Source organism: Musa acuminata, chromosome BXJ3-6, assembly GCF_036884655.1.
Source record: "Musa acuminata AAA Group cultivar baxijiao chromosome BXJ3-6, Cavendish_Baxijiao_AAA, whole genome shotgun sequence".
NCBI lineage: Eukaryota > Viridiplantae > Streptophyta > Magnoliopsida > Zingiberales > Musaceae > Musa > Musa acuminata.
Genome location: NC_088354.1, coordinates 15,602,243 through 15,627,290, shown reverse-complemented (window position 1 = coordinate 15,627,290; position 25,048 = coordinate 15,602,243). Strand labels below are relative to the sequence as shown.

Genomic DNA, 25,048 nt, shown 5'->3' with positions numbered 1-25,048 from the left:
TTCTTCTATGTTCGATGTGTCAAAAAAGATCCACACCAGGACTCAGCATGAGAAATTTGGTTGGGTTTGATGGCATCGTGAACTGCACGATGTTGGTGTTGAGCCTACAAAGTGATGTTTGTGTCGTGCATATGCTTTGGTTGGATCAAGGAAGGAAGTGAGAGATGATTTAACTCTATGGATGACGTTAGAGGAGACTGATGTCGTGGAATGACTTGAATCCGCTCATTACAATTCATGGGGTGTCACAATCCCACCCTTCTCTGCTCCAGCTCGATCCTTCAGAGAGTCTCTCTTCCAAGCAACGCTCATGTCAACAATGTGACTGGGGATTCGTGTCTCTGCTCGACGCCATCGTTGGTAAGCATGGTTAGGTTGACTGATATCCCTACCTTGAAGGAAAAGGAGGTCTGCCAGGCATCATCCTATTTATCCTTGTGCGATGCAGTGCAGGGCATCCACCATGGCCATCACCAACCGAGGCACTTCCCTTCTCGTCCTTCTGTCCGCCATTGTCGCAGCTCTGCTCTCCTCACAGCTCGTGTTCCAACACCCACCATGCCTCGAGTGGTTGCTCAACCTGGACTTCCTCTCCTTCACATCATCCATCTCCCCCAACAGCTACGGCTCAGGACACCACCGCCGCCACAGGGCACCCAAGACCAACGACACCGATATCTGCGACGACCTCCCACCGGGCTTCCCCCCGGCGGACACAGACACGACGTCCATCTTCTGCGTCGACCGTAACGGCTGCTGCAGCTTCACCACGGTGCAGTCCGCGGTCGACGCAGTCGCTGTTCTCAGCCAGAAGAGGAGCATCGTATGGATCAACAAGGGCATATACTAGTAAGCAAAGCAAAGCTAAAGGTTTCGCATGCTACGTGTTTTCCACCCTCACGTAACGAACGCTATCACTACGTTGTTTCGATCATGTCAGCGAGAAGGTGACGATACCGAAGACGAAGCCAAATATCACGTTCCAAGGGCAAGGGCTGTACACAACGGGCATCGCATGGAACGACACGGCCAACTCCTCCCACGGCACATTCTATAGCGCGTCTGTGGCCGTCTTCGGGGCCAACTTCATAGCAAAGAACATAAGCTTCATCGTACGCTTTTCGTACTGAGACATATGTGTATATATAGCAGATGTAGAACTCATTCCTCGGTGCGTTTCTGGTGCAAGAACGTGGCGCCCATACCAAACCCCGGCGACGTCGGGGCGCAAGCGGTGGCGATAAGGGTCGGCGCCGATCAGGCCGCTTTCTGGGGCTGCGGCTTCTTCGGAGCGCAGGACACGCTTCACGACGACAGAGGTCGGCATTACTTCAAGGAGTGCCACATTCAGGGCTCCATCGACTTCATCTTCGGAGATGGTCGATCGCTGTACGAGGTAATCACGACTTGGCAGCTATGCATCAAGGGATGTGGCATGAGATTATCTTAAGGCCATGTGTTTGGTTCTCAGAGCTGCCAAATGATATCGATAGCGAGCCCGGTGGCGGCGGGACTGAAGACGATAGATGGAACGGTGACGGCGCATGGGCGAGCATCCGGCGACGATAACACCGGCTTCTCCTTCGTCAACTGCAGCATCGGCGGCACGGGGCGGATCTGGCTGGGCAGAGCATGGAGGCCGTTCTCTCGCGTCGTCTTCGCCAACACCTTCATGTCCGATATTATCGCTCCGGAAGGATGGAATGACTTCGGCGACCCCGGTAGAGATCAGTAAGGACCAATTCCTCCTGATTCATCTACTGCTACGTTAAGCAAGACTGTCGAGTACTGAGCCAGTGACCTTTCTGTTTCTTCCTTCATTCTCACAGGACTGTATTCTATGGTGAATACAACTGCAGTGGTGCTGGTGCCAGCCTGACGACGAGGGTTCCTTATGCACAAAAGCTAAACGACACTCAAGCTGCTCCATTCCTGAATACTTCATTCATTGACGGAGACCAGTGGCTGCAACCCCTCGACTCAAACCTTCTGTTCTAATGACTAAACAAATCAACAGATTTGTGTTGATGTGACCATCTTTCAGATTCAGGTTCTTTCATGGGTTTTGGGGCGGTGAGAGAGAGAGTGCGTGTGTGTCAGTAGTAGCAGGTTGAAGGTTCTTCAGCTATCTAATTGCATGACAATGTTGATTACATGTATTCCTTGCATAAGAGGCATGCTGACTGCATTCAATCGTGACCAGTTAAAAAGCTATTGTACTGTTTGAACAAGATGCATTTGCTATTCGGGTTGACTGTTCCTTGACAGAGCAATTTAGGACCTTTAAGCCTTGCAGTGTAAGAAACTAAAGAATGAGGTCACATCTTCTCTCAAAAAATAAATTCCTCATATGCATTTCTGGCAACAATGACATTGTTGAGATGACTAGCAACATTCCATTTGAAGCTACTAAATGAATTGGAGTCAAAGAGCTCCAAAGATCAAACTGATTCATGTACAAATCTTAGGTAGAAAAGAAACAGCATGATGGATTTTTCAAACTCATATGAGTCATACTTTGTATTTACAGCATTTTCCATGAACATTAAGAAGTGTAGTTTATGAAAATAAAAGGGAGGAATCTCACTTTGAAATTCGAAGCTGGAGTTGATCTCTTTCCACCAAACAGAACTATAACTCACCTCAACTAGTGCAGGCAAGAGAGAGAGAACGAGAGAGAGGTCTAAACATGGATTGACTAATAGTTTAAACTTCACAAACACGCAACACAGAAACAACAAAAATATCTACATCGATCAATGACTTGTGGGTTTGACTTTACACCGTAGTGCCGTTCATGTGGTTGAATCCCAGCAACGTCAACCGTGCCCCTTCTACACTCCATCCATTCAAGCACATGTTTAGAACTCAAACAAGTTGTTAGGTTTATGCAGAACTTTTGAAAGAAAGAGAAGAAAGATCGTAGAACAAATAAGAATTACTTTTAGTCTGTGCCTTGGATTCAGCTAAGAGTATTTATTTATGTTAGTTAAAAGATAAAATATAAGTGTTTTAAATAATATCCTAATATATGAAGAAATCCTAACTATTTATCTAATCTAAATTCTTATCTTTTATTTTATCTAATCCTAACTATTTGAATTAATCTTATCATACTCCATTAATTCAAAATAATTATAACTTGGAGTTATCTTCGAAAAAATAATTTTTTTCTTTCATCAAAGCTTTTGTAAAGATGTTGATAAGCTGATCTTCGGTGCTACGGTAGTCCATTTAAATTTCTCTTTTATCAATCAGTTCATGAATAAAATGATGTCGAACTTCGATGTGTTTAGTACACCCATGAAAGACGATTATTCATCATTGCAATAGTAGATATGTTGTTGTAGTAGATTTTATTTGATCCATCTTGTTTTTCTTGGAGATCTGCTAAAATTCTTCGGAGCCAAATTATTTGACATGTTATATTTATAACCATAACATAATCTGCCTCAAAGCTTGAGAGAGCAACGCATCCGAATCTATTATTCATTCAATAGAATCTATTGTTGGATATTCGCTAGAAAAAAGTCATAATATAACTCTTATGGATGGTTTAAGAAAATATGTTAGTATTTTAAGAGATACTCACTTTCTTTTTCGATTTTCTTGATAAATGAAATAGAATAAATTGCTCCTATTTTTACCGAGAGTACATTCTCATTTTTTTATTGTCTTTGAAATCACTCCTAAGCTATGACTTAGCACAAATTCTAAAATACTTTTTTTTTATCATCTACACAACTAGCCCAATCACTATTAACATGCGAATATAACTTAAAATCTTTAACCTCCTAATAACGGATGTCATAATTTACGATTCCCTTAGTATATATGAGAACTCTTTTAGCTACTCTATAGTGATGCTTGTTAGGGCTGTGGTTGAATAACAAACTAACTACAAACATAATATCAAGTCTTAAATATATGGGATAAATTAACCCTCTAATTAAACTTCTATATTGTTGCTCTTTTTTTTTTTTCAATTCCATCATCTAACGTAAGTTTATTGTATTCATTGGAGTATTTACTAGCTTACAAGTTATCATATAATTTTTTTTATCAAATCTTTAGCATATTTTTCTCAGCATAAAAAATTTCATTTGCATCTTAAATAATTTTTATTCTAAAAAAATAATGTAAAATTCCTAGATGAACCATTCCAAATTCTAACATCATATTTTTCTTAAATTTAGCAAACATTTCTAATAATTTTTTAGAATAAATCATATATCATCCAATAACAAATAGACAATAAGAATTTTCATAAACTTTTTTAAAAATTATGTTAAAAAGTACTTATCAATTGTGTTATACCATGCTCTTGGTGCTTATTTGAAGTCATATAATGCTTTATCCAATTTGTACACTTTATATTCTAGCCCTTTAATTCCAAATCCTTCATACTACTTTATATAAACCTTCTCTTACAACTTTCTAGAAGGTTGCTTTAATATCAAATTGATAAACTTATCATTTTTTCTAGGTTGCCAATGCTAAGGTTGTTTTTTTTTTTTTATGTCACTTAAACCTTACTTTCATTTCCTATCAGCACTATAGATCTAATTGAATCATCTAAGTCTTTAAAATAATTTTTTATCCCATGTCATATGATTGCTACGTTCACTATCCAAAAATAAAATAAATCTAGAATATTCTTCATCAGATATCATAAAAATATATTTTCTTCATCCTTTTTTTACTATTATTTTTCTCATTATAATTTGCTTAATTGTTATTCCAATAATCTCTTTCAAGATAGTCATATTTTTTAAGTGAGAGCAAAGAGAAAATTTTAAATTTTTATTTTTGTACTAGTAATCTTTTTTAATATGTCTATTTTTTAATAAAAATATTGATGGGTTTCTTTGTTACCTTCATTAGAGTTTCTCTAACCCTTATTTGATCGGCTTCATTCTCTTCTTGGAGTGCTAGATCATCGATGACTTCTACCATTTTAATCTCTCTCTTGAGATCTAATTTTAAAATTTTTCTTTTGATCTTTTTCCTAATCTATCTTCATTTAAAGATTTATTCACTTTTTGTTCATAAACTAAAAGTGAACCCATTAATTCATCAACAGATAATATACTTATATTTGTATCGTCTTCTATAGCAGTAGAAATCATATCAAAATTTGAATATAAACTTCGTAAAACTTTTTCTATTACAATTTAATATTTGAAGTCTTCATTATAAGATCTCATTTGGTTTACAATAGAATAGACTCTTCAGAAAAAACTAGTGATAGATTCAAAATCTTTTATCATAAAAGTTTTGAATATATGTTGAAGAATATAAAGCTTTAAAATTTTTACTTTATCTATGTCTCCAAACACTCTTTTAATATTTTTTAGGCTTCTGTTTATATTGATATCATCTCGAGGAAATAGGGATTCATAATTGTTTGTTGTAGCATATAAAGAGCTCTTGCATCTTTTTGTATATTCTCATTCATTTAATCCTTTCGATCTTCAATAATATTAGGATTCGATAGATCATACTTAACAAAATTATATTTTTATCAAATTTTACAATCCTTATGAAATAAATAGAGTTATCATTTTAATGGCCCAAAACTGATCATTTTCACTTTTAAAAGTAGAAAGAAGTTGATCAGAAACACTTATTCTAATGTTTGTCATCTTTTTTTTTTTTTCTAGATCTACTTACCTTTCTTTCTTTTTTAATCGATATATTTTATTGGTCTTCTTGGAACCAAACTCTAATACTATACTTTGTTGACTTTATATAGAACTTAAAAAAGAAGAGAAAGAAGATAATAAAAGAAATGAGAAATAATTCCAATACGAAGTGATTCGAATTCATCCAAAATCATCTATTTATATCAAATAAAAGATAAAATATATTTTTTTTAAAAAAAATCTATCACATTCTAATAAATCATTTCACCCTTATTTATTTATCTTAATCTAAATTTTTATTTTTTATTTCATCTAATTCTAACTTTAGATTAATCTTATTAAAAGTATTCTCACTTGAAGACCAATTATTTGTATGTCACGGAGGTCGTAATCTGACAGATAAACTAACACATCCTAGAAAGATTCCATATGACCATTACGTATCCATAACTTGACTGATAACATTATTTACAGCGCCCTCTCTCTTTCTCCTCTTCTTTATCTCTCTCAGAAGTAACACAAGCACGACTGATAACATGATGCCATGCCTTTTCGTCAAGAGAAGTGCCCAGCACTCCTGTTGCCAGTGGAGGCTGGCCTTGGCATCATTTGGTCGTACATGCCATCATAGAAATAGTCATCGCCCACCTCCAAGCTGGTGCCAGAGCTGCTAAACCCCTGAAGGAAACCACCACTACTGTTATTACTAGCACCAGTTGCAGTAAATATAGAATGATCGGGTGACTGATAGTTTTGCTGCTGAGGCTGATGGCTCTGCCGCTGGCACGGGTGTTGCTGAGGGTTTCCAAAGGACATTAAGGCCGTCGTCTGATGAGCTCGCTCAACGGAATCGTTACTGACGTTGGAGACTGGTCCGCCGCCAGGGTGATAGCCGGCTGTGTACGGCCCAGACGGGTTGCCGGTGAACTGTTGGACCATCATGCGGAAGTTGGCGGCGTCGGTGTTGACCATCGTCGTCGGAGCCCTACGGGAAGCCCTCGACCGCCTCCGGACCGGCTTGCCCACCCGACCCTCGATGCCGGGCTGCTGGCTCGCGCCCTTGGCCGACCCGTCGATCGTCGGGCTCGACGTGGCCGAGACCACGACGGAGTCCGACACGCATCCGAACGCCGACGTCGCGGGCGCGGGCGACGCCGGCGGAGGCTGCAGGTGCGGCCAGCCGCGGAGCTGAGCCCACCGTGCTGGTCCTGAGGTGGTGGCGTCGCTCATCGTAACGTGTGGGAAGGGATTGCAGCAAAGGTTGGGGGTGGACATTTATAAGGGGGGAGAAACTGCGGTCAACGGACGACCGAAGTGAATTCCTGTCCGTCGGATTTCGATGTCTCAACCATAGGTGGCCGACAGTTTGCCACGTGGGTTGTTCGGCTTTGGGCGATCTATCAATTAAAACGTGGGTTCGAGGAAGCATCGTATTTACCGCTGTGATGTGATCTTTTGACGCAAACTGTTCATGCTACTGCAGGAAATTAATACGTAATTTAGTCTTTAAATTCTATTTTTTGGAATGTTTTTGTTAAGAATATATTCAATCGTCTCCATCGTTTCTGTTTTCACTGAAATTTGCTGGAAAAATTGCCCATCAAACATGGCGAATTTGACGCTTATTTTGTACACAAGTAGACAATTAGAGAGAGAGAGAGAGAGAGAGAGAGACGACTGCGTGATCCGTGGCAACACAAGAGGCCTTTAGAATATTAGGCATCCTAATCACCTGCGATTACGACTCGTTGATGTACCTCCAAACTAAACCGCACCGTATCTCCCGGTTTCTAACCCACACAAGATCACATCCTCCACTTTTTCCCAAAGGGTAAAGAGCGGGTCTGGGAACGGTGGGGCCGACTGTGCCCGAGGCCGACGGTGCGCTGACGCTAGAGATGACGACTATGGTTTAGTCAAACTACGACCGACAAAGAGATTGGTGGTTGGGGTTTACCGATGCGACAGATAGGTACGGACCGGGCGTGCCTGGAAATTGGTTGGGGGAATGTGGGACCCAGGAAGACGAAGTTGTTTCGACCCTCGTGAAGTTTGGTGCGCATGAATTGCGGGGGCCGGTCTCGTCGTCTTGCTCCCCGCGCGTTTGTTGACTTTTGACCTGAGGACGTGTATGGTGATGTGGCACGTAAAACCAATGGGGTTCGAAGTGGGCCCATTTGGCCCACCCCTCTACTTAGGGGCCCACAGATGGGTACAGGAAACATGGGTTCGAAACAGGCTCTTTATGTTGGACGGGCCGATAGAGTCCGAGTCGTTCCGGCCCATTGAGCGAACCCAACTGCCTTGAAGTTGTTCTTGGAAGTTACCGGGCCCACTGGTGGGCCCAACATTCATTCCTCCGAAGAAATTATCATATTCATGATTAAAAAACATCATAAAATAAATCTATATTTTCCAAAATAAAAAAAACCTCGACCTTTTGCATCCTAAAAGTCACTTTTATTGGCTTATACACAAATTGAATTGGATTAGGATCAACATAATAGTTATAATCAATTTATTTTAACTTGATTCGATCAAGATCCAATCCGAATTGACAATATGAATTAAATATATATAGCACATAAAATACTATTTTGTTTTGATTTTTTTTTAATCTTAAACTATTAAGTCTTTCACATATCTCTTCTATAAAGAAGCTGATTTAAGATTTATCTCAAGTACAAAAGAACTCATAATTGGAAACCCAAGTCAATTCAAAGCTAATTAACTACATGGATATACCTATTTATGTTGAGACATCTGAATTAATTAGTGTAATATTGTATAAGTGATAGATCATGTAAGTGTCATATTACCTGTACTATATTTTTTAATATATATATATAATATATATACTTAACCCTTCTATTTTAGGCACACATGTTTATCATGTGCCATGAACAAGTTATTAACACTTTCACATGTTATTTTATTTTACCAATCTCATACATGCACATAGATCCCAATCACAAATATATATATATATATGTATGCATGAGGTGGAACATTGCTAACAATCGAGACAAACAGATGTCATACGATAGGTTTATACTACAACATAACAATTTAAATTCTAGCTTATATTTGGTATTCAAATTTTGCATATGTTAACTTGGACTCAGACTTAATTGATCAACATTAAGTGATCTAGATATTCATTATATAAAGGAGTTTGCTTAAAATTTCTCTCACATAGAATAGAATTCATATTTGGAAACCCAACCCAATTTAAAGTTCACAGCATACATATACCTAACCTTTCTTTATCAAACATCCATATTTATCATGTGTGACGAATAAGTCAACCCTCTTCTCGATCTTAGATAAGATTTCTATCTTGACCAGGTGAGGCTTCCGGGCTTCTTACATGCACAAGAACCTAAATCACATGTATATTATTATTTCTATTTTGATGGTGCTATACAGAGAATGATGATGCCAAAGAGCGTCACATCAATTAAAGAGCTATAGAGCTAAAGAAAGGCATGCATACACACTTCCACGTGTTGATTCTACGAAAGCTGTTTTAGATCCTATGTAAGATTTCGATCTTGGCATTGTTAGGCATCGGCGCCATTCTTCTTCTATCTAAATAGTGCAATGTAGCAACGATGTCATATAGTCTCATCATTCTTATTTCACGTGGAATGCACATTCCAAAGGTGACCTTTGGAGGTGAAACTGTGCAAGAGATAGTCCAACATGCTGAAGAATGCTTGGCGATTGTGCATCGAATGAACTAAGAATACAAAAGGAGAACTTCTTCTCATCAACTAGTAACCTTGATTGAACCTTTATGATAATTAGGGTTCATAAATATATTAGAATTTCTGAAATCAATATCGTGAAGGATAAATATTCTAAATATGAAAAATAACTTATTTATTCAAGAAAAAAAATCCTAAAGATTAATATTTGATTATACCCTAAATATTTTGAGATGATATATAAATGTGCTTGTAATTGAATTAGGGTTAGCTCGAGAATACTTTAATTGATTGATATTGGCAACAAAAAAAAAAAAAAATCAAACCATGTTAATCTTGCTTTGATTTTCTGATTTATTTGTGATTTATTAATTTATGAGATTTTTTTATTTCAAAGTCTTCTCTCCCCTAATAACCTAATTATATAATTAATTTAAAAACAAACATTCGTTTATTAATGTAAATAACTTATGTAGATTGACAAAACCGAGCTATGAGTGGTTCAAATTGGTATGTATTAGAATAGCTAATCATATTTAAGTTCCAATGAGACAAATTATATATATGTATCCTATCCATTGTTATTCTATGATTTAATGATAATATTAATGATGATGTTAATGTGATTGATTGTGTGGTTTGTACTGCAATTAAAGTTGTCGTTGGGAATAGGAGAAATTGTTGTGTTGGGGGTGGGTCATTAGGAACCCCCCAACAAAAGCCACTTCATAGTTCGCCCAATCTATGCAAGGGAGAGACTCTCTTCTCGATTCATCTACTTCTCTCTCTCTCTAAACTTTTGACCTTCACGTGATCAATAATGAAGGTTCGATGATTTGAAGAGTAAGCTCAAAAAAAGGAATTGGTCAAACAAAAGTTTGACTCTTTGTATGAAGTTGTTCATATCTTTGTTTCTTGGGAGATGTTTGTGGCTTCCATTACTTCTGTTCATGTGGTCAAAGACAGTGACAACAAGCATAGAATTGGATCCATAGGTATCACATAGATAACCATTACCATAGTACAAAATCGGTGGCCGACGTGCCCACCTTGTCAGCAATGGAAGTCCTCAGTCCCCTCCACAAACCAGTAAACACACTGCTCTACTGCCCAATGAATGCTATGGCATGACATGAGACTCACTAAGACATAGGAGATCTACGAGGAGCTCCCTTCCTCCTGTTGCTCAAAGACAAGACCATCTGTGGGAAGAAGCCACCAACACTCTTGTGCTTCGTTCTTCCTCCTCCTCCTGGGCTGTTTCTGTCTTCATCGAGTGGATCGGTACCGTCCACCCGAAGACACTCAAAGTGGGAGACGGTGAAGTCGGACTCGTCGAACCGGAACAGTATGCTCGATAGATCCTCCCCTCGCAACATAATGTGATCCACCTACAGCACTTCGTGTCATGTCATTACATCTCAAAGCCAAGTCTGTAGATGAGACATGATTTAACCTTGCAGGAGAGGGAGCAGAAGTGGAAGCCGTCTTGGAGGATTCTGTCACAGGTCAAGCAGATGTTGCCAGAGACCTTGGGAGGCCTGGATTGAGGTCTTGGCTTCAGGAACACCGCTTTGGCACTGTTGATGGTGTAAGGCTGTCACAAAAAAGCATCATCATATCAGCTTCAGAAACACCAGTTGGCAAACATCAGCTACTGCTGCACGCACCTGAACAAAAGAGCAGTCTATGAGCTTCTCCAGATCATCCAGTCGAATCACATCGTTGTATACGTATCGCCGCACCTGCATTAATCGTCATGAATACAAACCACAAAAAGCTGAGCTAATCATGTAGAAGCAGTCATTGAAGCAGTAATTTGCATGGTGACTTCATACGGCATCAGAAACACAAAAGGCAAAGGAAAATTACTGGTACTGCAAGTATCAGAGACGAACACCAAGTGTTGCTTTACTTATTACCACCCACTATTCAAGCAGCGACAAGCGCTGTCGTTAATGATGCCCAACAAAACCTGACCAAGATGGTAGTGATTTGGTTCTTTTCCAAATAAGATATACTAACAAAGAATTAGGAGCAAATCGGGATATGAGAATTAATTTCTTTGTCTTGATGAATTCTTGCAGTACGAACACAGAAACAGATCACTAGCAAACAAACAAGTAATTGGGCAAACATGCAGTGTATTGGTTGGCACACACAGAGAGAGAGAGAGAGAGAGAGAGAGAGAGAGAGAGAGAGAGAGAGGAAGCATGACCTGGAGGAGGGGGTGGGAAGGGTGGGCGGGTGCGCAGTGGGGGCAGATGCTGGTGCAGCAGCCGAGGCAGAAGATGTTCTTCTCGTTCTTCCTCCGGCCCTCGTGGAGTCCACAGCCCACAAAGAAGCTCTCCTCCACCAGTCCGCCCAGCCACCCCGGCATTCCTCCTCCTCCTCCTCCATACTCTCTTCTTCCCATACACACACACACACACACACTCTTCTTCTCTCCTTACCCAACTCCCTCTCCCTCTCCAGATATAGCTTTGTTTATAGAGGAACAGTTCTTTACTGCTGGTTTAATCTGAGCTCAGATGATCAGAGGAGAGAAGTGACGCAGGAAGGAAGGCTAACGTAGTTGCAGAGTCTATATATAGAGGAGGATAATAGATCAAATGAGGAACACAGGGGAAACAGAGACATGCATAAAGAAAGACAATGAGAGAAAATGATGGGCGGATCAACCAGAAGCGCAAACACATTGGAAGTTGGGTTTATTATCATTATTATTATTATTATTATTATTATTGTGTATGGAATGGAGAGTTGCAGGAATTGGTGGGGGATTCAGAAAGTCCACCACTGTTTCTTTGTACCGTTTTCCGTGCTGTCCTGCCTGGCTTTTCCCCTTCAAAGAAAGATCAATATGGGGTCGTAGAAACCAAAAGGAAAAGGAGGAAAAAAGACCTTTGTTTCCTGTTGCTTCCTTTTTATATTTGCTCTCTCTTCTTTGATTTCATCTGACATGGTTTGCAGCTGCGTGTTATCTTTCCTCTCGAGAAGTGCTCTGTACCTTCTTGAAGAAAAAGAAAGCGTTTCAGGCACCTTCGTTATCATGCACTCCCATTAAACACTCATTCCTTTTGTTTGTGGTAAAACCATTAAACATCCTGACAGCACCAGCCAGCCAACCCTTTTGATCTGGTCAAACCATCTTTTTCAAGGCCCCCTCCCGCCAAAGATGGGCCTCCTCACCAATACGATCTCTGCAAGCAAACATGTTCTTGATGTCCTCTCAGTGAGCTTATGAGCTGCTGCTACAGATCTTCTTCAGGTTACGAGAGTCCTTCCTCATGAGTGAATCTCTTTGACGAGAAGAGTTGTACACAGGAGGTAATCTTCACGCAGAGATTTCTGTGGGGTTGGAAGCACTTTAGTCTCCACCATGAGAGTGACGCCAAGAAAATTGTGAAAGCTCTGAAAGCAGACGATGGAGATCTCCGTCTCCAAAGCTCATGACTGAAGCTTGGAGGGGACTCTAACGCCTCAGAGTTTGACTCATCTAAGATTAATGCTCTTTTGAGAACCCTAAACGATTCCTCTACAAAAATCTCTGGTTGGATGTTCGAGGTGGTGAGAGGAACACGCAGCAACGACGCTGCCCACTTGAGATCACCTCAGCATTTACTTCCTCGGTAACAAGCTTTGACTACCTTAATTATTTTGGCGTATAATAATTACTCTCAGGAATTCAACTTACAATAATTCATTATTTATATTCTTTAGTTCTTTTTAGTATCACGAGACTAATCTCTAATCCATTTGTTCTTGCAAGGAGAGGAGATCCTGGGATGAACACTGGGGTTTACTGCATCACACACGTAGGACTCTTCTTATAAACACTACCAAAACAAAGAGAACGACATCCGGTCCACATCAAGGACATGTCACAGTGAGAAGAACTCACTTATTGGGACCCGCAGTGGCTTATACATAACACAGCAACTACTGCTGTTGGTGGATCAGCAGTGCTTGTTGCAGAGGCATCCCATGGTGTACCCCTCGCAGTCGCCGCTGTCGAAGCCTTCCCTCCGGCAAACCTTGGCACAGTTCTTATCGGACGTGCATGGCCCTCTGAAACCTATACTGGGCAACCTGCAGATCTTCGCCTCCACGCCCTCCTCCTCTGCATCAAAACTGCATATGATTAAGCTGGAACTTGACACCACAGAAACTTCTGTCTTCATCTATGACTTACGAGAAGCCAGGAGGAGAAGTGCCAAGAGGAATGCAACGATGGTTGCCTTCTTGATCTCCATGGGGATCAGGGTGAAGCTGTACCAGAGAGTTATGGTGGCTGCATGCATTTATAGATCTTGGAGGAGTGAGCGAGCAAGGAAGTGCATGCGGCAGTCTCTCCACCCTTCTACACGTAGGGACCTGCATGCATACAACTGTTCACCATTAATGGTCACCTAGGTCGGGCTTGCCGACGGTTAGGTTACAACCGGACAACAGGAGTGAGTGACGACCGGACAAACATGAACGAACTCGGTGATCTGATCTGCGTCCGGTGGTCGCTTGTGGGTTCTTAGAGCTCAAAACCAGACAAGGTAGATGAGATGGAAACACAAACCTGTTCCAAATTAATGTCTACCGCATGCAATCTCAGCTTGCTTGTTGTGTTCTATAAATAATTAAAGAAGTAATTCTCTAAAAAAATTAAAGCGATGATGAAAAAGGTGTTTCTTTTCTATGGTTGCTTGAGATGGCTATTACGAATGTTAGGTTCTTTGGTGTACTATTTATATATTAATTAGTTTCTATTAGTTCAAACAGCTATCTATTCCCTACTGGTTAGTATCTATCTTATTACATGCTTTTGGTCAAAATTAATCTTAACTATAGAATAATATTAATCCCCAAAAATATGAAAGAATGATGAAAAATAGCATAAGACTTCCCCTCAAAGTTTTAAAATGAACCACACTCTAAATAAAAAAAAAAACTTTAAGAAAGGAACTGCAAAAGCAAACTATGGATGTTTTCCCATGATATCTAATAAATAGTTTCTTTCTTTCAAAAATTAAAAAAATACAAGTGAAAATATTTGAAGGATTACCATGCAAATAACATATGCCAACGGTAACTGTAGGCCGCTAGATCTATCCTCTTTCGAGTTTGGCAGTCGTCTGATGGGGACACTATGGTGTTGAGGGCCGAGACTTTAGGTGGCGTGAAAGTTTTTAACTACCGCAAAAGTGATGTGGCTGATCCATCGCTACGATATGGTAACACTATCGTTTTGTACCCGACATATAAAAACTGTTTTAGTGACCTTTCATCATTATCTCAGCTTCACATAATCATGTCCTTGTAAAAATGAGCATGGACAATATTCGTGCACCTATTATCATATAAATAACGTGGTAAACAAGTGTAACAATACAAGCATAATAGTCTATGGTCAATAATAGAAGGTATAGCAGTTCAATGTTGATGAAGGGTGGTTATGATCAATTCTTATGATTTTTTTACCATACTAATAGTGTAATAGCCCTCCCAAACATCAACTATAAAAGGGACCACTCGGAACACTCAAAACAATCTAAATTAAACAAAAACACCCTCGATATAATTTTACATGGTTTAGCCATCTGACTCAACAAGCTCTACCTTGAGAAAGACTCAAAAAAAGGTCAGGTTGGATCCGAGTTGGCTTCCAACTTAAACAACCAAAATTTACTCTAACAGATTGGCGCTAGAAAGACGACTGACCAGTATATATCAAGAAAATCTTATGGGTCCATCTTAGATAAATCTCGAGGATTCAAATCCGAGTCTAATGGTCTCAAATGTTTCTTTGTGGATCCTAAATTTTAATGATTAATGATCTTAAATTAGGGAGAACTAGGAGTGTTAGCCACTTTGAATCCCCTCCCTATATTGAACCATAACCTTTTCGATAGTTTTTCCAAGCTCAACCTTTATCCAATCTCCTTCTATAGCTCTCTAACCATGAATATTTATGCATAAACCTTTCATACCCAAATCCAACAAATATATATTTTAATTGAAATAATCCAAATCATTGCTCTCTACCTTCCTCAACTTGCTTATTAAACCCCACATACATTATACATTCACTTCATCAATCTTTACTCCTACTCTATCACCATTTCCCATTCCTAGTGTGGTAATCGAGTCTTACCTGATTTATGCCCAAGTATCACCAGAAGTACATTCCCCATCATTGGCCCAAAACTCAAACCCTTCATTGGAACTAAAATTCCTAAATGAGTCGGTCGTTCAATCGACCAACCTTTCGATCGAGGTCCGAGACTACCTTAATAAGATGGATCAATAATTGGAGGATATTTATAGAGAAATAAAATAAGGGAAGAAACCATAGATGGACTTGTATCTACAATTCCCTTTTATGAAAGACATAAGTAAAGAACTAATCGCTTAGGGATTCAAACTTTTTTATGCTAGACATCTATGATAGAAAATTCGACCCCTCGTAATATATTACGATGTTTATCTCGTAGATACCCTTTATAGGATTATGGACTCTCTTATGTGTTAGACTTTCCCTATGACCCTTAGGGTAGTAGCACATGAGTGGTTTGTCAAGTTCTCCCCAAACTCAATCTTCTCCTTTGGACATTTGACTAAAAAATTCAAGCTTAGTTTTATTAGCTATAAACTCTTAAAGAGGTTAATTCTATAGTAATTTACTTTTTTTTAAAACCTAATCGAGAAATTAATGTGTCAGAAACTTGATTTATTAAGTATTAAGTATGTTTAAAAGTTACGAGTAAAGATAACAATGCTAAGTCATAAGTAAAAGATAAGCAAAGAGAGATAAACCAATTTTATAGTGGTTTTCTTCTCGACCTATAGCCACTCTTGATTCATCTTCTTTTTAGGTCATTAATTTTCACTAATAATCTTACTACCAATGTGTAAAGATCGATGACCCCTTATAACTTTTTCTTTTTGAAGTCTTAGGAGAGAATCTTAATATTTATTTTTTCTTACCAAAGGTCCCTCACTTTTTATATTTAGTATTACAACCAAACTCAAGAGGAGGATGAGACTTAAGTTATACTCAAATAAGAGTTTATAATATTTTAAAATCTCAAGAATAAATGCTCCATCAACTAAGCCTGAGTGAGGTATTTATAGACACAAAAGGTTTTAAAAATATAATAAAATATTTAAATCTAAAAAATTTTGGGATACGAGCGATACTATGACTAAAATTGGGTGGTATTACTATTATAACTTTTGAATCAAAGCTAGAAAACTAGACTCTAGTAGTCCTACCACTATAATATTTGAATTTTGGATGGTACCATCGCTATCCTAAGCGGTACTACTACTGACATAAATAGCACTATCATTGACAAGGCTGACTGTTGGCTGACTAGCTTGGCGGTACTATCATCTGGGCTTGGTGATATTACTACCCAGGTTTGATTTGACCCTATAATAGGCCCAATTCGACCTTGCTTCAAGCCTAATAGCTTTCATGATAAGTGAGCTATATTTCAGCCCAACATCGATCCAAAATTACCATATAACACCTCGATCTTGACTCAACAACTTTATGACTTCATAACAAGCGGGAGGTGAATTGGTGCTATAGTAATTTAACTATTTAAAAACTCGATCGAGAAATTAATATGTTTCAAAAACTTGATTTATCAAGTATTGAGTGTGTATAGAAGTTACAAGTAAAGAGAATAATACTAAGTTACAAGTAAAAAATGAGTAAAGAGAGATAAATTAATTTTATAGTAGTTTGGTCTTCTCGACCTACATTCACTCTTGATTTATCTTCTCTTGAGGTCATTGATTTTTACTAATAATCTTACTGCCAAAGCCAATGGGTGAAGATCGATAACCCCTTATAATCTTCTCCTTTTCAAGGCTTAGGAGAGAACCTTAACACTCATTTTTTTTATGAAAGATCTCTCACATTCTATATTTTAGTATTATAACTAAACTCAAGATGATGAGACTCAAATTATACTTAAAATAAGAGCTTATAATAGTGATAGAGTTCTACAGTAGAAGACCATCACAGAATCAATAGCTTCATCTTCGTCCTCGACGTCCAAAGACACAATAGCAACCTCAACAAATGATAACCCTTTCACAGCCCCATCAAATGTGTTGTTAGATTTGTGGGAGGAAGAAAGAAAGGGAGAACAATTGATAACCGCAATCTACCGAGGGCGATTTGTCCACACTTATCGCACAAGAACTTTCGAGCAATCGTCGCTCGAGAACTATTTATTTTATTTTTATATTTTAGGCACCTTAAATTCATAATAAAAGTAGATTAATTTTTCCTTTCTAAGTTGTCTGTATTGTAGCAAAAGCGCAACTCCTCCCACAAAAATTCTATCCAAGAGATATTATTAAATCAATGGATCGTTGAACTTAAACTCCATATGGTTCAAGTGGTATCATAACAATGATCCTTTTCTTATGGATGGTGATCACAAGACAATAATACAAAGCCTCTAGATAAGAGTTACAAGAGTTGAAATTCGAGCTACGATTACTTAGAGGAAGAACCAATGATGGGATAATGAACAACACCCCAATAATATTAACTAACCTTATTACCCAGTTAGTAATATTAACTCTATAGATGAAGATCGTGTTGGGCTAGATGTAAGCCCAAACCAACCCTATAGTGAAGGATGATCAAGTAAAAAATATCATAACAAAGGAGAGAGATGTCTCCATCAGAAACTTGCAATCATGAAGAAAATGTGGCTGAATAGAATACTACAATAAAGACTCAATTCTTTCGTGTTAAGGCTCGCATTGACATTCCCTCCTATAATGACTTGATCAATGCTGAGGTATTAGACTCATGGATAAATTAATTTAATATTTACTTTGATTTATCTGACTACAACAAGGATAAGATAATGCTTGTGCGACTCAAGTTGATTATATATACTCTTGCATAGTGTAAAGTCTATATTTGAGCAAGAAAGATAAAGTAACATTATTAATGTTAAGGATGGGACTAATCTAGAGAACAATATGCACCAAGTTTTGATGGCAAGTGGTGACACTTAGAACCTCCCTCGACGATCACTCAATGATGATGAAATTTACTATAGGCCTCTATAACCATATTCATATAGAGTTGAGCTTCTTTTTAAGTATATAATATTTTGATAACTAGTAACATGATAATGGTGATCAAGAAAAATAATTATACCCGATGCTAGAAGCCCATAGAGAAGGCCAAAGGGAGCCACCTAAAGGTTCAAGAGAATTTTAGAAATAGTAAAACTTTTGCTTTCTCAAAATGAAGTAATCTATTATGTGAACATTATAAAATTGTATGTCACTTGAGAGAAAATTATTGGAAGGTTGACTTGAAACTCTTTCAAAGAAGTAGTTGAAGAATGATCAAAGTCAGCAAACCACAACCATGATCATGGATGATGACTCTATCAAACTTTCACTGATCTTATATTTGGATCTAAGTCTATCGTTGATGGCTAGATCAAAGGTTGTAGACTCGAATTTGACTTTTAGTCTGAAGCTTCGAGAAAAGCTCTTTACCATAAAGATCTAAGTGAAGAAAGAAATTATTGATATAATTTTTGACACAAGGAGCCAAAAAAAATCTCATCTCAACAAGAGCTCAACCTAGAGATGATATAGTATATGCACTCATATCCTTTTGGACAGCTTCATGATGATTTAAAGATGAAGATTGATCAACAATGCAAGATACACTTCGCCATTACAAAGGAATTCATCGATGAGATGATGTGTGAGGTAGTTTCGCTTGACATATGTCAACTCATTTTTGGGAGCCTTTACTTATGAGATTGGGATGCTATTTATTTTCATTAATCCTAGAAACATCAATTCTAAAATGAGGAAAGGAAGTTTCTCATCACCCAAGATATGATTAGTTCAATGAAAGATTTAATATCTGTTGGCTAAGCAAAGAGGATAGTGAATGCTTGCTGAAAGCTTGTGGCTCTCACTTCGATATGCAAAGAACCAAAGTCTTCCTCCAATATGAAAAAAAAGGAAAAGAAACTAATAAGAGTAGCAACAACCTCCCTGAGAAGAGAAAGAATGCCCTTAAGTTGATGGTGATTAACAACAAGGAAAACCCCATTAAAATAATGTGTGTAGACAGCATAGTCAAGCATGATGATGCCAATCACCAACCTATATATAGAGAGAGAAGAAGCCTTAAAGAAAAATTTAATGAAACATAAATCACCAAATTATGGGAGCCATGATTAGGGATGATCTAGCGTAGTTTGAGCCAAACTCCAATTCGGTTGAATTAGAGTTTTAGTCAAACTCTAATTTGATACTTACTAAACCAAATAAAGACTAAGATTATATATTCAAGTTGTTTCAAGCCTCACCTAAATTTGGCTCAAATTGAATTTGGTCGAAGTCTAAGTCAACCCAAATTTTGACTCAAATTCTAATTCAAATCTAATGACACTCAACTCAAGCTCAATCAAATCCAAATATGTCAAGTCTAACCATAATAGGTCCAGCTCCAAGTCCTAAATGCATTAGAACTCTCTAAGTTCTAAAGACATTAGGATTCTTTAAGTCCTAACCTAGCTAGAACTCTACCCCTTCCTTAGCTATAAAAAGAAGAGAGCTCCATCTAAAGCATCAACCCAAATCAATCCAAATCGTACCATCTCTTACATGCCCAACTGGTACTAAGTTGAGAAAAGATGAGAGGAGGAGAAAGAGAAGAGAAGAAGGATGATAGTAGCATTGGCCTTCTTCCTTCTATCTAGCTTCTAGCTAGTTCAAGACATCTTTCTTATCGAGAGTTGTAGTAGAAGAATAAATAGAGAAGAGGAAGAAAGCCTCGATAGTGTTTCTTCGATAGTAGTAGCAGAGATTAGCAAGCAAGGAGTCATTTTCTACAATAGAGATATCATAGAACTAGTAGCTTTATCTTCATCCTCGACATCGAAAGATATAGTAGTAACCTTAATAAATAATAGCCCTTCCATAGCTCTATCAAAGGTGTTATCGGACTGATGAGAGGAGAGAAGAAAGGGAGAATTGACAATAACCTACGTTCTATAGAGAATTAATCATCGCTCGAGAACTCTTTATTTTAGGCACTTTAAATTCCGAATAAGAGTAAATTAATTTTATTTTAAAGTTATATTTATTATAACAAAACTGTAATTCCTTTGCTAAAACTTTCATATAAGAGGTAATATCTGGTAGATGGATTGTCGAACCCGAACTCCATACAAATCACGAAGTAAATTTTAGAATCAATTCTTGTGTTCGCTCCTTCAACTACTAATACTTTTGTTATCTATCATGTATCCATAATCAAACTTTAGAGCAATGAAATTAATAAAAAAATATTAAAACATATAACTTTTTTGAAAGTTTTCATATCAGATTTGATAAATCAAAATTTACATAAATACTATGCTACACTTGAATGGTATGCTATGCATTTCTAAAATTAAATTAAAAAGATCAAGTTGATTACTACAACTCATATTTGAGTTAATGAAATTGATGGTGCATCGTGAAAGTGTTATTACCGAATTTCAATGATTAAGTTGATTAAAAAGAAAGTTTAAAGATGAACTTAAAGTAACACTAGATTTTAAGATTAATTATATAAATTAGTTCTTCTAAAAGTTGCAAAGGAATTATCATCATGCTTCTTTATGTAAAAGGAAGAATATCTAACATTTTGGTTGTCTCGTCGGACATAGGCTAAAGGGATATATGTTCGACAATACTATTAAACCCTTTTTCTTTCAACATAGACTTGTGGTGGCTAGAGCAGAATAAAAGAGGGCTTGCAGCTATAATAGACATGGCAGGGAGAAACAATAGCAGTGATAGTTGAGGGCAAAGGAACAAGAGAAGAAGAGAAGGGAAGAAGACGAGAACAATGTATACGATGACATAATCTTTGTATCCATATTATTCTATTGTGATTGTTAAGTGAGTTTTTGGGCAAGAGACTATGAGATTTATATGTTTATTATTTTTATAGTGGATATGCTTCTTGGCTTATCTCGTGGTTTTTTCCTTTTGTGTTGGAGGGGTTTTTTATGTAAATCTTAGTGTTCTATACGATTATGATTTCTATTTAATTTTTTTACTATGTATTATGACATACTTGTATTTGTTTATATAAAATTTCTTTTATCTTATCAACTGGTATCAAAACAGAGTTTTGGTAATAATTAGTTTTTGTGTTCGAACAAAGAGGTCGATAGTATTTTCCACATAATTAACTTGAATAGAAATAATTTGATGATATGAAAACCAAGAATAAAAGATATTTTGTATTGCAAGGATTTATATAGACCTTTGCAAGGGGATAGTGTAAAGTCCGCAACTATGACAAATAATACGTGCAAGAAGTTAAACCAAAAAATAATCAGGTTTATTCGACAGTGGCTCAATGACAGTGTTTTTTACAATGTTTCTATTAAAAGTTCTAGACTCTCTCTTTAAAAAAAGTTGGAAGGTCTCTATTAGAGAAAAAGGATTGGCAACAAGACTTTTTTTTTAAGAAACTTGTGAACTTGAAATATAAAATGGGCACTTCTATTACTAAGCATTTGAATAAAATGTAAAGTATTACTAACTAGTTATCCTTTATAAAAATATATCTTGATGATGAGTTGCAAGCATTATTCTTAGTTCATTGCTAGAAAGTTGTGGGATACTGATAGTTTTTCTCAACAATTTCGTGCCATATGGTATTATCACTATGAGCCAAGCAATAAGCAGTTTGTTGAATAAGGAGTTGAAGAGAAAGAATTCAGTAACATCTTATATTGATTCACAAACACTTGTCTCATATATATATATGAAGGTCAAAGCCTAAGGATAGAAGCAGTTCACGCATGGATAGAAGTAAGTCAAGATTAAGAAAATATTTATTTGCTATAATTGTGGTGAGAAAGGATATTACAAAAATTAATGCTAATAACATAAGAAGAGCAAGAAAAAGGGAAAATAAGTAGAGCCTACAGACTCAAAAGAGAATACTACGGTTATAGTATAAGGTGGTGACTATTTTATTTTGTCTACTTCTAATAATATTTTCTCTTGTATATGTTAGGATTTTGAGTGGGTGATTAACATAGATGCTTTTTATCATGCTACACCATAAAGGGAGTTCTTTGTTATCTACAGGTCTAGAATTTTGGTGTTCTCAAGATGGGCAACTATGACATGGTAGATATTATCGACATGAGTGATATTCACATAAAGATCAATCTTAGTTGCAAGTTGGTGTTAGAGTCGAAATCGGTACTAAGAGGAGAGATGAATTAGTATTTTCATTAAAAATATCGATTTTAGAAAATCTTCCTTTGATAAAAACGATAATGAAAGCGTGATTGACTTAGAGTAAGTAAACTAAGCAATTAACTCAGAATGTAATAGAAATGAAATGCAGAAAGAAAGTGCAAACTAGATTTATAGTGGTTTAATCATCGTGACCTACGTCCACTCCTAATTCCTCTTCCGTTGAGACCACCGGCATGTACTAATGATCTTCCTTCAATGGGGAAAGACCAACTACCCTCTTACAACTCTTTCTCCTTTTCATAGGTTTAGAAGATAATATTTACATGTCTCACACCTCTCTTAGAATAATTATAAAGCTAAAGAGGAGAAGGACACTTAGCACTTTTTTCAACACTTTTATAACCTAATTTCTCAAGAATTTCATTCACACTTTTCATGCTCTTTCATATAAGAAAGAGTGTGGTATTTATAGGCCTCAATGGCTTTAAAAATGAAGTAAAAAAGTATCTTATCCCGGGTTTTCAAGGTACTGGTAGTACCACCGCTAGTATTGGGTGGTACCACCAGTTGCAGATTGACATTGGGTGGTACCACTATGGGTGATACCACCGCTTGACAGAGCCTTAGAGATTGAGCTATGACGGTACCATCGCTTGATAGGGGCAGTACTATCGCCTAATACGGCGGTACCATCGCTTGGCAACATTAACTGCCAATGATACCAAAATCCAATCTAAGCGGTACCACCACCCAGACCACTTGGGAGGCCGAGCCTCAAGCAATTCCACTGCCTAGTCTAGGCGATGCCACCACTTAACGTGGCTCCAAGTGACTAAATAGGCTATCCAATTGGTTCAATTTAGTTTTGTTTTGAGCTAGTTAGCCCTCAATTGAGTTAGTAGGATTTCACTTAAAACTAACTCAAATTAAAACACTAACTACGGTAATTAAGGCTAAATAATTATAACGCAAACTTCTTCATTATAATTGAGTTAGTTGTCCGGCATGTCAATTGTTCATCCAAACTCTCGACGAGACTTCCTGCGATCTTCCGACGATCTTCCGACGAGCTTTTAGTGAACTTCTGACCAACTCCCAACAAGCTTTCCGACGCATCGTCCAAACCTTCGGTGTATCCCCGATTCTTTTGACTCAATGCTCGATCTTTAACTTCGGCCCAAAATTCAATTTTTTCTTTAATTGTTTATCTTTTCATAATCATAGTTGGTCTTGCATCACTTATCTCAACATATAGATTAGATCATTAATTCACCAATTGATTTCATCGTCAAAATATGAGATTCAACAATTTCCCTCTTTTTGATGATAACAACCAATTGATCACGGAGTTAATCTTAACTCTCCTTATCTATATATCATATTGAGATAAGACAAACTTGAATTTAAAAGGAATCATAACCTTTGTATTCTAAGTGAAATAATTTTGATTAAAGTGATCAAAAGCAATATATCATATTAAAATTTCATACATTGTGTATCATTATGGTTTCAAATTATCAAAATATAACATGCATACTTTTAATATGTTACAATTCATCATTACTTCATGCATGATATCAAAAAAGAATTATCATTACTTTGGGCATAACATATATGATACTAAAGCATTCATCATTTTACACTTCATTTGCATCAACATAATATTATCAGGAAGTGCCTTATAATATCAAAGAGTACAGTAAAAAAAGCAAGGAATGCCAAAACATTATAAAGTACATTATAACATCAAAGTGTGCAGGAAATACATCAAAAAAGCTATTGACTTCTCCCCTTTATCATCAATAAAAAAAAAAATATACAAGCTACTTAAGTGATGGTAATCTAAAATGCTTAAACAGAGTATCAAACTGAGCATGAATGTGTTGTATCTCAATTAGAATTTGATCATAATGAAGTTCAATTTGATCCAATCGAGTTGCTATGGAATCAGTGGATGAGGAGGGTGCTGAAGCTATCGGAGGTGCTGCCTCAAAAGGACTAGTAGGAGAAGATTGACTTCCCCTATGTATAGATATTTTTGGTTCTAACTCAGGTGAGGGAGGATCAGTTCTCCTAGGAAATATGGTCCAAACATGGTTCATTACTATGTATCTTAATCTTCTTAATATGTTTCTATTAACAATATTCAATCTGTCTAGTTTCATAATTTCTTTATCTGGTGGAATGACTATTTCATATGCATATATCAATTGAATAATTAAGCTACTATTTAAAAGCATCATGTCTTTTATTGACAGCTCAATCATGTTTTGGCGTATCAAATATCCAAAACAGTTATCATATCCTTTCATAATCCAATACATTGTACCTAATTCTATTTGACTAACTTCATCATGATAGTATTAATTGGGAAGTAGAATACTAATCATGATATGATGTAGTAGCTTTGTGTTGAAT

At 37.1% G+C, this 25,048-nt stretch overlaps 3 protein-coding genes across 3 annotated transcripts; 1 reads left to right on the top strand and 2 right to left on the bottom strand.

The window, feature by feature from the left end:
• Positions 1-200: 200 nt before the first annotated feature.
• On the top strand, positions 201-1,998 carry LOC103988610 (probable pectinesterase 8). Its single transcript, XM_009407194.3, has 6 exons — positions 201-356; positions 449-849; positions 941-1,112; positions 1,190-1,396; positions 1,472-1,731; positions 1,830-1,998. The coding sequence occupies exons 1-6, from the start codon at positions 201-203 to the stop codon at positions 1,996-1,998; spliced, it is 1,365 nt and encodes a 454-aa protein (XP_009405469.2).
• A 4,202-nt stretch (positions 1,999-6,200) lies between these two features.
• On the bottom strand, positions 6,201-6,875 carry LOC103988609 (uncharacterized). Its single transcript, XM_009407193.3, has one exon. The coding sequence runs from the start codon at positions 6,873-6,875 to the stop codon at positions 6,201-6,203; it is 675 nt and encodes a 224-aa protein (XP_009405468.1).
• A 3,458-nt stretch (positions 6,876-10,333) lies between these two features.
• Positions 10,334-12,106, bottom strand: LOC135640138 (protein RGF1 INDUCIBLE TRANSCRIPTION FACTOR 1-like). The gene is made up of 4 exons (XM_065154295.1): positions 11,574-12,106; positions 11,026-11,100; positions 10,812-10,952; positions 10,334-10,746 (listed from the first exon to the last, which is right to left on the bottom strand). Exons 1-4 carry the CDS (start codon positions 11,769-11,771, stop codon positions 10,498-10,500), a joined length of 663 nt encoding a protein of 220 aa, XP_065010367.1. The 5' UTR covers positions 11,772-12,106; the 3' UTR covers positions 10,334-10,497.
• Between the last annotated feature and the right edge of the window lie 12,942 nt (positions 12,107-25,048).